This window comes from Coloeus monedula, assembly GCF_965178545.1.
Source record: "Coloeus monedula genome assembly, chromosome: 15".
NCBI lineage: Eukaryota > Metazoa > Chordata > Aves > Passeriformes > Corvidae > Coloeus > Coloeus monedula.
Genome location: NC_138795.1, coordinates 18,009,748 through 18,026,402, shown reverse-complemented (window position 1 = coordinate 18,026,402; position 16,655 = coordinate 18,009,748). Strand labels below are relative to the sequence as shown.

Here is a 16,655-nt window from a genome sequence, read left to right as displayed (position 1 = left end):
TCCTGCTCCTGGGGCTGTGTGCCCATCCTGCTCCTCTGTGTGTGTGTGTGTGCCCATCCTGCCCAGGGCTGTGTGTGCCTGTGTGAACTGTTCCTTTCTGTGCCTGCTGTGCCTTTCAGCAAGCCAAGCTATGAACACGCACAGAGAAAAACTGTATTTCAGATAAATTCACCCCAATGCACTGAAATTCCCACCTGGACCTTTGTTGCTCTTTATTTTTTTTTCCTTCTGTTTTCCCTCCTTTCCCTTACTGGAGTGAAATGCTCAGAGGAGGAAAATCTTCCTCCCCAGCTGCCCTTAAAGTGCCTGGAGCCAGCTGCAGTGTTTGGGATCCTCCAGCTGCAGTGGAACAAACGGAGCGCACGTCCCCCACAGATCCCTGTACAGATATCCAGTATCCTTCCCCTCGGACTGTTTGCAGTAGAAAAAGTAGAATATGGAGACTCGGGTATAAATGTTTACACACAGTCATATAATTACATAACATGAAACATTTTACATAGTTTGAGGTGAGCATATCTTTAGACTTTTAAACATTAGGAGTGCAAGTTTAATGTAATCATTGCTTCTTTAACACTGAAAATATTATGGATTTATTTTTTAAAAAACTTAAAAATACTGCACCACTCCATAAACAATGTTTCCATTAAGTAGCTTGGAAAATTAGGCTTTATGTCAACATTTGTAAAAATTAGAATCTGATGTAGGTCCCTACAATTTTAAAATAGGTTACTTATCTGATTTACTTTGTGATGGGCTGTAGGTATTATACTTCACATTCTTTATAGGGCAGCTGCTGGCACTTGCACTGTCCGTAGCCATTGATGATGATGAAGGGTCCTTCGTGGGTGGGTTCGTACTCGTTATAGGGTCCTTGGTCTGACATATTGGCCATATGCAGCCGCGTTTGGGATCGGAGCTGCCTGTGGTTTTGAATCATTGAGCACTGCCTAATTCTTCTTAGTGTGGGAGGGCAGCACTTCCTGGAGATGAACACTATAAAAATGATAAAAAAGAAAGAAAACAATAAAGCCATTGTTCCTGTAATTACCCTCTGAGTGAAGATGGCATTGTTTGGCTCAGGGAACTGTTCTTCGGTGGTAACGACCATGCCCGCCGTAGTTGGAATCTCTTTGTCTCCCACATGGAAATGAGAAGAGCTTATTCTTTTCGTGTACTCGGTAGTTGGAGCTGTGTACGACGTCGTAGCCACGGGGGTAACCACAGTCGATAAATTCCAGCAAAGCTGAAAACCATACACTGCATCCAGAATATCCTCTCCCTGGGTGTGGTCGGGGCTGTGGCAGAGGATGGAGTGCTCCCACCGACCTTGGAAGCCACTCAACCATGTGGCCAAGGCGCAGATCTTTGGGCTGCATTCCCACAGATTGCCGGAGAGGCCCACGGTGGTGAGGGATGTCAGCGAGCTCAGGATCTTGGAATCCAGAGTGGTGAGCTTGTTGTTATCCATGAGGAGGGTTTTAAGGTTAGGCATAGTTTCAAAGACAGTGAGGTCGATGGCTTTGATTTCGTTTCCAGTCAAATCAAGCTTTGTTAAGGTGCCCCAGGTCCACTCCATCCCACATGTCAAGTTGCTAATTTTGTTCCACTGCAAGAAGAGCGTGTGCAGGCTGCTCAGCCGGAGGAAGTGAGCAAAATTAATCTTTGTCAGCTGGTTGTGCTCTAGGTGAAGCTCCCTCAGCTTGATTAATCCCGCAAATCCATTGCGAGCCAAACTTCGCAAGCGGTTTGTGCTCAAATCCAGGAATTCCAGGCTACGACAGTCCCAGAACAGGCGGACCGGGATGGTCCGCAGGGAGTTGGATCGCAAGTGCAAGGTCTGTAGCTTGCGAAGGCCGTAGAAGAGCTCGGGGTGCAGAGAGGATAACTGATTAAAAGAGAGGTCCAAATTCTGCAGGTTAAGCAGCTGGCTAAAAGTTGTGTTTGGCAAATGAAAGATTTTGTTGGAACTTAAGACTAATTCCTTAAGTTTATACAGTCCTTGAAAAGAATCTTCTCTGACTGTTGCAATTTGATTATGATCTAAGTGAAGCCAAGTAAGTTGACTGAAGCTTGCAAATTGATCCCTTTCAAGTTCAGAAATATAATTGTGCCTCAGTGACAAACCTAGCGAGCCCTTTTCAGTGGTGTTTGGCACTGAGTGAAACCCCTGAGAGTCACAGTAAAAGAGCAGCTTCTCACAGCGACATTTTGGTGGACAAGCCATGCCCAAGGCAGGCAGCATTTTTAAAACCATACTCATTGCATATAGTGCTGCCAGCATACGAGCCCCTAATGGCCACTTGAAATGTAAGCCTGCAGAATATAATTTAGGAAAACAACAAGATAGGATAGCCTTATCAGTACACTTGGAACATCACGGTGGAAGATTTCACTGCAGATAACATTGCCATGCATTTCCAACAAGCTAATTCTAAATGCAAGAAACAACTTACTACGACAAACCGAATACTTGGACATTACACTTAGGAGGAGGCTTTATCTCTATTACGGAGGGTTACAGTGGCACTATCGGAAAACATTTTTTCATAAGGTTCATTGCAGAGCAATCAGCTTTAGCATCTTAACTGCTCCTTTAAAGCAGAGCCGTCATTCATTATACAAGGAACAGAGAAACGCAGGAACTTACCCATTCTTTTGAGTACATTGGAGGGTGCATTCAGTCGTAGTTTGAGACTCAACGCCGTGAGTCTGTGAAAGGCTCTAATATGAGACAGCCTTGAATAATTGACCGGGTTTAGAGTCCTTTGATATTAGTGCAAAATCCACGATGCTCTCTTGGAATATTCCTTTTGAAATTGCTGCCTTGATCTCCTCTGACAGGTCTGAAATTTTTAAGCCTTAATACAAGTTTTCGTCCTCCGTGGCTGCTCAGCTGGTTAATTGAAGCTCACGTTTTCCTTTTCCGCAGCTGTGGCTTCCTTTAGTCCTAACTTGTTGATGGCAGATGGGTGGCTTATTGCTGAGAGAAGCTCCTGTAGTAGCATGAGTGCATTTACTGAAAAGCTTTTCAGGGAAGCGGTACAAGAATGGATTTGCTTATGCGCTGCGACCACACAGGGCTCTATATAGGCTGACGTCACCTGGTGACGTTCCTTTTGTTTGGGTTTTCCAGAAGCTTTGCTGTTTTAAAGCATTGTTCTGCATACTGTGATCATGTTAAAGACCACTGATAGAGGGGGAAAAATCCAGCGGCAGGAGTCCTTCGTCCCCGCGACAGAAGGAGCAGGAGAGACTTGCAGCACCCTGCTCCCCCCACATCTGCGCCGGCTCTGCGCAGCTGGGGTTAAAAGCAGCGCAGAGCCACGGGTGGAAGTGCCTGAGTGCTGCCTGCTCCCACTTCTCTACTAAATCTCCCTGCATGAAAGGAACTTTTAGATGCAAAATGCGCAGAGTTTGAATAGAGGATGCTGGTCAGCACTGGCTTTCATGGAGGTGAGAGGGATTGGGCAGCTCAGAGCTCCGTGTGACAGCTATGTGCGACTGTGGTCCCTGCAGAAGTGCAGAGAGCAGTGGTGTAGCTGGTGCTGGTGTGTCAGGAAGTACAGCCTGGGAGCAGGGCACAGGAGCAAGTGCTTCGAGTCAGGGGAAATTTCTGGAAAAAGCAAAGCTTGTGTTAGGGCACAGGAAAAATTTAATTGGAATCCAGCTTGACAGTGTGTGGTTATGAAACTAGAAAATCTATTTTCTCCTCCCAAACGGTGGCTTTTGTACTTGCTTTTTCCTGGGCACTGGAGTGCAGGGAGGAAACAGTGAGGTTGGCATTTCCAGTCGGGGCTCGGAGCGGTGCGAGGGCTTCTTTGTGGTCACTCGCTATGTCCTGCTGCTGTGTGTTCTCTCAGAAAGGGGGACACCACCTCCATGAGCCTCTGGCTGCAGGGTGGCTCTGTAACAGCTATCCTGTGGTTTTAGGGCTGCAGAGCTGTGTCCCTGCAGAGCTGTGTGTGCTGGTCCAGCCCCGCCAGGCTCTGGTCGGAGTGTGCTCGCACAGCCAGGAGGAGGACACTGGGCTCTCAGGCTGTTTGCTTGCTTTAAAGGTTCATTGCCCCATTATTCAGAGCAACCTCTCCTCTGGGACAGTCGGTATTGAAGGGTAAATGACCAGGCTTGACTGACATTTTTATATGTTTTTGGGATGCATGTGCAGATAAAGCCTTCGGAGCCACTGCTCTGGTTGTGGCTCGATGTGGGTGCAGCAGGGGGATGCTGGCTTCCTGCTCCAGGCAACTTGGATAAGCTGATAAGCTTTTTTTTTATTTTCACCTTGAGATATAAAGCAATAATGCAGTAGGAGGCACTTGACAATGTTTGCTGTGTAGCAGCGAGGTATCACCTCCGACCTCCAAGATCTGGAATGAGCCGAGAATAACAAATTTCCCAAGCTGATGGAGCAAGATGAATTGTGTCAAAAGAAGGTTTTAAAATAAAATGGCCTTTACCTTTGTTATTAAGTGTTAGTTCCTTGCTTTGGTTCCTTGGAGGTCCTTGCTAAAACTAAGACCTGCTGTTTCCTGCCTGCTTCTCCCTTGGCTGTCTGCTGGTGGTGGGAAGGGGACACTGCCTCTGGTGCTCCCTTTCTGGGATGGGCAGACTCAACGGGAGCACTGGGTGGAAAGTAAAGGGATGGAGAAGGTGAACTCTTTAACAACACACAAGAAGAAAACCTCAAAACCCCCTCAAACCTCAAAAAGAGCTAAAGCAAAACAAACCCTACCCTGAACCCATTAGGAGAGTAACTGTCTTTAATGATTAAGCAAATTAGGAAATGTTAGATAAATTTCTTAAATTGCTCTGCCATAGTAAATATTTTCACATTTGCTCCAGGGTGAAAGAAATACATGCAAAGAAATTACATAAACCTATTTAAAGAATTTCTTCTTGTTTAACGTTCAGTGTACAAAGAGCTGAGGCTCAGCTGCCCAGCGGAACCGCAGCACCTGCGGACGGTTCTGGGAGCAGCTCTGCACAACACCCTGATCTGAAGTGTTGCTTTCAATTCTAAGAACGTTTCAATATGTTACCGTAACATTTAACAACAACATTCCAAAGGGTACAATTTGAGGTCAACTGTTAGCCCTCCCCGCTGCTGCCTCTTCCACTCTTACCAGGAGACTGAAATAAGGGATTGTTGGAAACATTTTGCTTTTTTGCATCAGTATCTGCTGGTAGGTTCCTCCCACGTCAAGATTGTGTAATTTGGCACAGAGTTAAGAGTTAATGTTCAAACACGGTGAGTTGCTCCTTTTCTGAAGCTCTCCATTCTTTGGCCCTTAACCAAACAAGGGCTATTTAGCACCTTGCCAGCGAGTTTCCTGTTTAGGAAACTGTTAACGCGAACTTTATGGGTGCTTTTCTTAGCAAAACATGTTTTTATGTGCACTTGCTGTGAAATAGCAGTTATTACCACAAGTGTGCATCTGAGTCTCCTGAGTGTGGAACACTGCAGTGACATTCACATTGTTCCTTGGGAGCTGCTTGGGGTGTCAAGGTGTAAAAGGCTGGGAATAAACCCCCAGAAAACTCATGCAAATGCATTTCTTCTGAGCCTGAAAAGTCATTGCCCGGCAAGGAAAACCATGTTGATGCCATCTGGGCACTTCTGCCACAGCGGGAGCTTTATGGCAGCCTGAACCCTCACGTTGAACGTGGACAAGGAAATTGGCAGGAATAAGCTTGCTAGGACCAGATAACCCTTTTGGGGGCTTCTCACCTACCCCACTCCTGGGGCAGCAGCACAACTGGTTTTCCTGCTAAACCCATGCGCTGGGAAAGTAGAATTGCACCCTGAGGCGAGCATTGTCATTTAGTTAGGCTGACATCTTGTGGAAGCCTTCCTAGTGTATTAAGAACAACATAAAAGCTAATTTTACTGGATGTAGATGCGGGGGCTGCGTGACTTTGCTGTGCTGGGGGCCTGGAGGGCGCAAGCCCTGGAGCTGCAGGTGAGACTGCAGCACCCGGGACACGCAGCCACGTGTGTGGCACTGCACAGGCAGCCAGCTCACCCCTCTGCCTGCAGGAAGGGCTGTGGGAATTGCACCTCGGGGGCCATGGGAGGGTTTGCTGCTTTTTGGCCAGAAGGTTGTTGTGCTGTGTCACGGGACTGTGAGGCAGGAGGTGAGCAGGGACGTGTGGCTGCAGTGTCACCGTGCATACTCTGTCACTCGGATTCGCTGCCGTGAGCTGGGGTAGGACTGAGCCCTGGGAAGGGGCACGTGGGGCAAAGGCATGTCCGAGGTGATCCAGCAGCAGCAGCAGATGTGCCCAGTGCTTCAGAGAGCCAGAGAGTCCTTTGGGGCAGGGCAGTGGGAGGGATGGGACACGGCACTGTAGGTCGGGTGTCGTTGTCTTCCTGGGAGCAGAGGGCACGTGTGGTGGCATCGTGCCCACCACAGGAGGCTGTCACCTCCCTGTCTGGCAGCTCTCTGCACCTGGCACTGGTTGCACATGGTAATTCCTCCTTGTAGCGGGGTGAGTGCAGCAGCCACCCTTCCCCTCTCTGGTGCAGCCTGGCCGTGGGCTGGCATGCGAACCAACTTCACCCCTTGGTGATGTCAGGCTGGCAGTGCTGTGGCATGGCCAGCTGGGCAGGGGGGACAGTGCAGGCAGCTTTATTGTCACTCAGGTTCTTGCTGAACCCTGGACCATGCCATGCAGCCTGTTTGCTTTGCTGAGCTGTGGGCTGGCTGTGGGAGACTCCTTCCTGCAGCAAACCAGGGCACAGTCCTGCTTCCTCCACCAGCAGACCTTGGATGTGAAAACGCTGCTGGAATTTGTGTGGGCCACGCTCTGCTGCTCTCACTGCCTGGCCTTGAATCAGCACTGTTCTGTCTGGAATTTGGTGGCAGCCCTGCTGTCACAGTGTTGGAGGGCCATGCATGGTTATCCTCTGTAGACACGGAATTAGGCTGGGGGGCAAGGCAGAACCAAGCATGGGACAAAATGCCCCTGGGAGCTGATGTCCTGTGTGCCCTGGAGGCAGAGCTCAGAGGTGGCATGTGTCACACCACTGCCTGCCCACAGGAAGGTGTGCCAGGCACTCATTTGCCACTTATTCAGCCCCATCATTAACCAGGATGCTGCCTGTGGTACTGACAGCCCAGAAGACAATTCACAGACAACCTGAAGCAGAAACCTCTCTGCCAACCATCCTTTTTGGGTAATTGTATGGTGAGTGGCAGGTGGGGCAGTGGTGGCTCTGGGCAGTGGCACATCTGGCTCACATTTGGGTGCTGATCTGGGGAGGGGGCATGCTTGGCTCTGCAGGGATGGTGCGAGGTGGTGCTGAGCAGGAGGCACCATCTTCCTCTGTGGGCTCAGCTTAACCCAAACTGTTGATGAACCTTTAACAACAGATGTTTGTGATGTTTAGCTACAAAAACGTATCTTTGAGTGGCTGGTTACAGCACATGCTCTGCTGATGCTGGTGGAATGCATCACCACCACGGTGCTCCTGTATCTCCAAAACTCAGTTGGGATTAGATTTTAACCTCCATAGCTGCAGGAAAAGCTTGGATCCATCTTTTGGTTGTCTGAATTCAGGTGGCACACCTACAGCAGGAGTGCTTTGTGACAGAAATGGTGATTCTGCTCCCCTCCCTGTACACAAATCCCCTTTCTCTGCTTTGAGCATTAAAACAAGCCCCACTGGGGATGGTGGTGTGAGCTGGCACAGCAGGGATGCAACAGGGAATGTTTGTGTTGCTCTGCAAGCAGGGCAGCAGTGGTGGGGGAAGAGCAGAGATTAAGGGGGTGGGGAAACGAGCAATTTTTAACATCAATTCTATCCTCTTTGATAAAGATCTGATTTAATTTAAAGTAAATTTGCACCGTGGCTAAATTTATTATCCATGATGCTGGACAGAGTTGGGATATTGTACTGCAGGAAGATTGACATGGTCATCATGACCCTATTAAATCTACTGAATCTATTAGCTGCTCGCTGGCTGCGGGGCTTGTGATTCCCTCAGCAGAGTTTTGTGCTGAATATCTAAAAATCCTATTAGAAATCTGAATATTTGGGCTTCACTCTTGTGAGTCCTCCTAATCCCGTGGATAGCAGGAGCTAATGGCTGGGCTGCCTTGTGCTCCTGGGTCATTAGCTGGCTCCTCAGTGAAGGTTCACACCAGACGTGAGGACCAGTTTTTAATGGTCAGGCTAATTGGTTAGTGGAACAAATTACCCAGAAGAGCTAAACTGGCACTTGGAGCCTTTAAAACACGATTTATCACTTGAGAGAGGGAGAGTAGTTCAAACAGGACTTTTGAGCTGTGGGGTGGAACCAATGGGTAAAACTCCCGAGGTGTGTGGGAGCCAGGACAAAGTGACAGTGGTGTGGCCCGGGATGATCCTCAGCGTTCCCAGGGGCGTTCATGCTGCCACAGGCTGTGCAGCTCTTCATGTGTTCCACCAGGTCCTAGTGGGGTTGATTGGCCCCACAGTGTTTATTATGCATGGAAAAAAAAGTCAAGAAACTTCAGCTGGGCAAAACTCGACATTGTTGTGTCCAGGACCTTGGTTGGAGTTGGCTGTGATGGTTTAAGATGTCAATGGGAGCAGCAGGGTGTCTGTAGAGGTGTCCTGGGTCTGTTCTGTTCTGCCCCAGCTCAGCCCTAACAAAGGATCCCAGTCAGTAGCTCTGTGTGCTAAATCACCAGAGCTAAATTAGCAGGGTGCTTTATCCTGCAGCCTTCCGAAGGAAATTCTGGTTATGCTTTTGACAAGCTTCTGTACTAAAACTTCTGCATGCCAACAATGTGGAAGTAAACTGGAGCTGTCTTCCTAAAATCTAATGGGGCTGGATTCTACAGCTCTTCCTGCGCTGGGACGTGGTGCAGTAGGAATGGATCAGCAGTGAGGAATCAGTGCTGCTCAGGCTGTAATGTGCTCTTTTTTGCATAGTGGTCTCATGAACTGATTGTCCATTAGTGGAAGCCATCTCTGGGTTTTCCTCTCATCCAAAAGGCATCTGGTGCTGTGCACTGAGGCTGTTGTGGGCTGTGAAGGCAGGGACAGCAAAGTGGAATTGATGGGCGGCCTCGCCTCAAATCCCTGCTCCTGCTTCTTGTTAAAATGGTAATGTGGGAGCACCCGGGGAGAAGTAAAATGGCACTTCTTGGAATAGCTGAATGTTTGGCTTTCTGCATAATAGATGAGCATATATCTTAGATCCAAACTTGTTCCTGAGAAAAACCCCAGTGTATGGGGAGGGGTGCTGTGGGTTCAGTAAAATGGTCACGTTGCTGTGGGTAAACAGGGGTGAAACATCAGGAGGAGAAGCAGCTGCCACTGCAGGTTGGTGTCTCGGAGCAGCTTGTGCCTGGTGGCAGCTTCTGGGGTCAGTGTCCCCCTGTCCCCCTCAGGTGCCAGCACTCCCCACTGCCACCAGCATGCCAGGGACAAAGCCATTGATCAGGAAATCTTGTCTGTCATATCCCCCGAGCAGGGGAACAGCAAAGTGTTGGGTAAATCAGTGCATTACTCTTCACTGTATTTGGAGCCTTCAGCTTCGATTTTTGAATGCGGAGCAGACGGGGGCCAGTGCCAGGGCTGCTGAGGGCTGTGGCAGCGCCACAACAAGCTCCTGGGTTTAGCTTCAGTCACTTTTCAGTTACCTTTTGTGATGAGAATCAAATAACTTGATCATGGCAGTGACAAATCTTCAATAATTCATTACACTATAATGACATTACAACATCCTAACTCCCTCCCCCCCATTTTTTATTTCTGCTCTAGAGTGGACTTGGTGTTTTAGATTCCAGGCTGTTCATCCAGATATTTCACACCAGCCTGTCACCTGGAGAATTGATACCTGGCATACCCTCTCTGCAGCACTGCTAAATGGTTTTTTTTTCTCGACTGGATAATTATATTGATTGTGGCTTAGGACTTCAGAAATTGGATTGTGGTTGCATAAAGTGTGTTTTGAAACCCTAATATAAGCTATATTATACAGAAAAAACTCCCAGCAAAACCAGACCACCACCACTGTCTTACCTAACTCTTAATTTGGTACAAATGAGGATATCTTTGACCTCATGTCTGATGGAAAAGGGAAGCTGCCCCTGCTGCGTGGCCCTTTGCCCTCTCTAACAACGGGGCTCAGGAGAAACGTGCTGGATCAAAACCTTGGCAGCTTCCCGTGGGTGGGCCTGGAGACTCATTGGAAATGTTGAATTTCTTACCCAGCAAAAGGTTCATAAGGATTTGACTTTTGATTTTGGGCTTTCGGCTGCCTGCTCAGGAGCAGTGTTGTGTGATCCCTGGGGATGGGGTGTGGAGGCAGCAGTGACTGCCTTATCAGGGAGGTGGAGACCACTGCCAGGGTGCAGAATCACTTTGCAAACCTGAAAAATAAAGAAAGAAGCTTACAACATATTTGAAATGAATAATAACTGCTTTGAGACCCTGAATACCTGTTTATCTCTCTGTCTGCTGTTTTCCAGGCTGGCCGCAAGGAAAGAAGTGATGCCCTGAACTCTGCCATTGATAAAATGACCAAAAAGACCAGAGACCTGCGCAGACAGGTAATGAATGTGTCAGAGGTGGTACTGGCCGAGACAAACGAGTGCCTTGCTGCATGCTTGCCCTCTGGGAAGTGTTGTCTGGGGATTTGTTTCTGCTGGGCAGTGGGTTTGCTGGCCTGTCTTCAGTGAATTAAAAGCCAGAAGCTTCCAGTGCGTGGCTCGGAGGGAAGCATGAGGTGGGAATGTAATTCCTTGTTAATTCCCTGTTAACTGTGAGATACAAATGTTGGAGTCTTAATCATCCTCATGACAAGAGAGATAAAAAAACCCAACCAAAACGTCCCAAAAAACAACTTTCATGTTATGGATTTTGAAGATAATCAGTGATATTTTATAATTCTGGTGGTGTTCATCTCAACCTGTTTTATTTGAGAACTATATTTATGTAGCGTCAGCCTTTTGTCTGTTTGGTTTTAAAGCAATACATTCCCATTTTTGAGTAAGCGAGAATATGGATGAGGTTTGTTGAAAAATGTTTTTATTCTAGCAGAAAAATAAAAAAGTTAAATCAGTGTGTTGTTTAATCAGCTGAGGGAAAGCAGCAAATTTACTCAGACAAAACCAATATGAGCTGCTAAATCAATATTTGTGGCCAAACTGGTGACTTGCACTTCTATAACTAATCCATTTTTTAAGGAGATTTAATTTAAATTGAAGCAAAAAGTGTGTAGACAAGACTTAGTGCAAGGAAAGCCTTGGTCACACAAAGGAAAAGGGATCAATGACAAAAGTAGTTTAAGCTTTACGTATTAATACAGTAAGAGGGAAACAGCAGTGGAACACTACTGAAGAATAACTCATTCTTTTATTTTTACTTTAGCTCCGCAAAGCTGTTATGGACCATGTTTCAGACTCTTTTCTGGAAACAAATGTTCCTCTTTTAGTATTGATTGAAGCTGCCAAGAATGGGAATGAAAAAGAAGTTAAAGAATATGCCCAGGTTTTCCGTGAACATGCCAACAAATTGATTGAGGTAAGATGGTACAAATTAAAATTTAATTGTTGCTAGTTAAATTAAGGCAAGACTAGGCAAAACAGGTTTTTCAATTCTCTTGAAGCACAAAGCAAATTCTGTAATAAATTTCCTTTTAAAATTTTATTTGAATGAATTTAAACACTATTTAATATTTAAATAATTGAAAATGTAAGCTTATCAAAAGGAGCTGTTAAATAACCCATGTAGTTGTGGATATTACAGTGTGAGTGGATGATAAAGGTTTTGTTACTTGGAGGTAGTCATTTGGAGTACGGGAGATGGGGGCAAGATTTTCCTCCTGGATGGTTTGACCCATTGCCTTGAAGCCTGGAGGGTTTTTCTTTCCAGTAAAATCCCACTGAATATAAACAGGCCTTTTATGTGAAGGCTTTTAGAATGAAAACCTGCTCGTGTGTGTGTAAAGAGCAAACAAGACACTCGGAATGACAACACAACTTATCCCTGCCACCCCTCTGTAATGAAAACCCAAAGGCTCTCAGCTGGTGGAACTGCAGACCAGAGCTCTAACTGGGGGGGGAAACCAGGTTAAATGGGACCAACCTGTCTTAATTGGAATCCCAGGATCCCTGAGGCTGGAAAAGCCCTCCCAGCCCATCAAGTCCAGGCTGTGCCTGATGCCCACCTTGTCCCCAGCCCAGAGCACCGAGTGCTACCTCCAGCCCTTCCTTGGACACCTCCAGGGATGGGCACTCCAAACCTCCCTGGGCAGCCCCTGCCAAGGCCTGAGCACCCTTTCCATGGGGAAATTCCTGCCGATCTCCCATAGCACAGCTTGAGGCCATTCCCTCTTGTCCTCTCGCTCATTACCTGCAGAAGAGGCTGACCTCACCTGGCTGCCCCTCCTGTCAGGCAGTTGCTTTAAGGGTTTTAGTGCAGTGTTGAGGGAAGCAGATTTCCAAGGGAGGTGTGTCTGCAGAGAGCAGATGCAGAGTGTGCCCTGTGCTCGTGGATCCACCGGGGGAGCCTCGACCCCTTGCTGCCGCCTTCGCGTGAGAGTTCTGTGCCAGCTGATGCTGAACGGCAAGGAACAAACAGCTACAGGTATTGTTGAGGAAACATGCCACTAGGAATAAGCTTCAAAAGCTCCTTCTGTGCTCTTCCATGCTTTGAGGCTCTGGCTGGTTGTGCTTAACCTCAGCAGCTCCCTGGGAACAGTCCCAGGCTGTTTCGTGTGGTTTTGCTCTCTCAGTGTCTCTGGGTTTGATAATGGAGTCCATGTGTCTCCAAGGCTCGTGGGGAATACTCTCACACAGCTGGGCAGATTCAAATTGCTCACTAATAAGACTTACCACACATCAGTAAAAGTAGTTTCTGACTGGCACAATGTATTTTTCGTAGGGTTCTGAGTGCACTTTGCAACTGCCCCATAGTCTGGTGTGCATGAAGTTTGTCCAGCTCTTTAGAGCTGCTGTCTAAGCAATGAAAATCTTTAATTCCTTGAAGGCATCCATTTTTCACTTTTGGCTTGTCATGTTTCAGCGTCAGTGCTGTCCTCCTAGAGTTGCAAAGTTATTCTAATCTAAATTTTAAGTAACTGACGTTGTTCTGCAAAGCAGCATGTGGAAGGAAGGCAGTGCTGCTGTGCCCTGCTTTGGCAGCAGGATACAGCCTTGGGAACACTTTGAAGTGGGTTTGGTCTAAAGCCTCCCTTCTTCATGTTGCAAGCCTGATTTATCTAGAAAATTATTTTTAGGGCTTGTTTACAGGAGAAGTTGAATGGTGTAACAATAGCAGTGCCTGTTCTGCCAGAGTTCTGCTACCTCCTCAGCAGATGTGTGGTGTCCACACATGGAATTTATTGGCACATTTACAGAGGAATAATTGTGCTGCTCTGTCCCTGAGCTTCTCCCCAGCCCTTGCCAGGTGAGCCCTTTCTCCCTGTCGCCTCAGGAGCCGTGTCCCACCGGAGCAGCCACAGTTCCATCCCCACTGGCACTGGCCCTACCTGGTGTGCAAACACTAAGCTGCAGAGGAGTTTTCCAGAGCCTCTGTACAGCCAGACACTCTTTTCTTCCAAGGACTGTTCCCCTGAAAGTAGACATTCAGCAATATTTTTGACTGGCATCAAAAGTTTCTGCTAAAATGATACGCTGCTGCAACAGCTTTTTGAAGGCCTGGTTATTGCTTTTGCTGTCTGAAATGTAACTGTAGTTGCAGAGTGGCATGATCTAGATGGTTTATAAACCTCTTCCCTGAATGGAGATGGGTTAATACATACACTTAGCTTCGACAGAAGGGGAGTAGTGCTCCTGCAGAGCCCTTGTCCCAAGGGGCAGGAGAGCCACTGGAGTCGTACGAGATGTCACAGTCACTGTGTGGGAAGATGGGTCAGGGTGGGTTGCACTTGAAATGTCTTGTGTCTCTGCCAGAATGGAGAAGGATGTGTGCAGGTTCCCTGGTGATTCTGCTCTTGGGCAGGAAACTCAGGAGAAACAATAGAAGGTTGTGTAAGAGCAGAGCAGAAGATGTTTTGCCTGTTGAGATGGGAAGTGATTGCTTCCACCTGCTTTCAGGGGGAGATGAGTGTGCAGGGAGCTTATCAGAGCTGCCCTCACAAGTGCTGCCGAGCGACTCGAGACGTCAAATGTGCCCAAACAGCTGCAGCACAGAGTGGAGCTGTGGTGCATCATGCCCTGACTGACAGGCTCCTGTGATTTAGATGTAGAGGGGAGCACGTCCTTCCTTCCCTTCGATGCTGAGCGAGGGCAAGAAACGTGTGGGAGATGCTGCTCTGCCCTGGGGAGCTTGGCACATCCCCACTGGACTGCTGGGAGGGCTTGCACCTTGGGTCAATACCCCCGTGTCTGTGAGCTGGAGGAGTCAGTGAACCAGCCCCTGAGAGATATATAATGAGATAGATGTATTTTATTTTATTTTATTTTATTTTCCATACTGAACTGTTGCAGGCGTTGGCCGGACAGAGGGAGTGGCAGTGCTGGTTCTGCCCTGGGTTAGCACAGGGAGTTCTTGCTCCTGCAGTGCAGGGCTGTTTATGGGCCCTCCAAGCACCCATAAAGAGATGCAAGCACATGATTTGGGTAATTTCGTTTTGAAATGTTCCCTTCTTGGCAGCACAGCACTGTCTGCTTTTGTGGTTCCTAACGTCCAGGCAGACAAATTTGACCAAAAGGTCCAATAACCACAAAAGCCTGATTTGCCTGCTGGGTCTGTGTCTTCTAGAGAACCCATACCAAGCACATCCCAAAGGGCTCCCATCTAATTTGTTTCCCACATAGTAAAATCCTAACCATTTTATCCTGCCTTTTGAAAACTGTGTAACAGTAAAAGAGTAGAATGAGCCTTGTCTCAGTTGAATAATACATTTCAAAGATAGCTTTCAAAATTGCTCTGTGCTAACAGACCATTAACTCTGGCTGGATTTGGTTAAAGGAGTTCAATTCAGGAATTGAGAAGCCAATTTCAATGTAACACACAAGAATAACAGAAAAGACAGCATTTGGGGAACCAGCGGAACAAAAACTTAAGTTCACTTGTAAACTCTGAAAGTATTCCCAGTTTCCAGATTGGGAACTACTTGCTCCATTCCAGTGGTTTTTCCCACTGGGTGAGGTAGCCTTGGCTCTCCGGCCTCTGGCTTTGCTCTTGAGGAAGGACAGCTTGGCACTGGCATCCTTGGAGTGACTGTTTCTCCCCAGAAGAGACGGGGCTGTCCTGCAGTGTGGTGCTCATGGGCACTGATGTCACTGAGCACCACGCTGGCTCTTTGTCCCTGCCAGGCTTTGAAGAGCGTTTGGGCTGAGCTGCTTTTGTGCCTCTCCCCAGGGATGCTCCAGCCTGCTCCTGCAAAGGGAAAAAGCCCCACATGTTAAGCAGAAACCTTTGCTACACTGTTGAATGCTTTAGAAAAATAAAAATTGGCTTGTCAATTTGTCACTTTTTACGCTGTGACACAGTCTAACACTGTGTAGTTTTAATGGAAAATTTTTCAGACGTTTCAGGAATGAAAGGTAAATGAAGACAGAGTCCAGGTTAAAATCCTCCAGTTTACTTGCTGAAGAATATTTTGGAGAATATTTTGTAGTTCCTTAAAAAGAACAAATAATCTCCTCTTCCTCTGGAACCCACTACCCCTGTGTCAAATGTTTTTCTCAACTTAAATTTTATTTATAAGTCTTCTTCTCAGAGAAATATTGGTAAGACCAAGGAGGCAAAAGCTCTCAGTGGTGTTTCATAAGCATTGATTTTTTTTTCTAATTGCTTTAATTTATCTGAAAAGACTGCTCTGTGCCTTTTTTTAATGCACTGGGTTGCATCTTGCATATGGAGTGATGATTTTCTCATTTTCAGTGAAACCCATGAACAGATGCAGACGGCAAATTTATTTGCTTGGAAAGAATCACATTTGGGCACTTGCAGCTCCATAAGCTTTCTGTAGCCTCTTGCTCTGACATTTCCCCCTTCTGTTGCCCTCACTGTCTCGCCCAATGTCCTGGAGTAATTCTTCAGATCTCAGTCTAAAAATACCCCTTTCCCAAAGCCTGAAGCCTTGCACACTTGCTGCATTTTTCTTGCAATTATCCTGATTTGCTCAGACTTGCAGCCTGTATGTTCTTCGGAGAGTCTTAACAGCTGCAGGTTTTTTTACATGTGAAAGGCTTTTAAAAAATGTGAAGTGGATAAAACACAGCTTGGATTTAAAATAAAAACTGGCTTTTAGACTGGAGGCACGGTGAAGGTCTGGAAAAGCTGAGGTTTGGCTGTCCCCTGGTCACAAGGTGTCACTTACCTGGGCATGGCCAGGCACCATTCATTGCAAACAAGGCATGGAGTGGAAAAATCCAGCAGATCCAGAAGTTAATCTGCTCTGACAAGATTATCCTTTGTGTCCATCAGCCACCTGATTTCCAGAGTTTCTACAGAGTTTTCCAAACCTCTCTGGAGGTGGCTTTGCTCATTCTTTCAGCGCTCTCCCCTCCTGCCTGCCAGCACGGGGGTGCTGTGGATCAGTCAGGGCTGCCAGGCAGGGATGAGGTTCCTGGGATACAGTGCAGACAAGCACTTGGCACCCAACTCAGGTATTGACTTGGAGTGTTTTTCTGAATTTTATTCATATCTCAAAACCCAGCATTTTGCAGACTAGGGTCATTAC

At 47.2% G+C, this 16,655-nt stretch overlaps 2 protein-coding genes across 2 annotated transcripts in view; one reads left to right on the top strand and one right to left on the bottom strand.

Moving 5' to 3' along the window:
- The window catches only part of CTNNA1 (catenin alpha 1), a 120,139-nt gene that overhangs the window by 60,000 nt on the left and 43,484 nt on the right, over positions 1-16,655 (top strand). Inside the window, exons 8-9 of the mRNA XM_082291379.1 lie at positions 10,468-10,548; positions 11,369-11,521. Coding sequence (XP_082147505.1) covers positions 10,468-10,548; positions 11,369-11,521 — 234 coding nt within the window. The remainder of the gene's footprint in view (positions 1-10,467; positions 10,549-11,368; positions 11,522-16,655) is intronic.
- On the bottom strand, positions 767-2,377 carry LRRTM2 (leucine rich repeat transmembrane neuronal 2; the record flags this gene model as incomplete). Its single annotated transcript, XM_082291416.1, has 1 exon — positions 767-2,377. A coding segment is annotated over one exon (1,611 nt), but the record flags the coding sequence as incomplete, so codon positions are not given.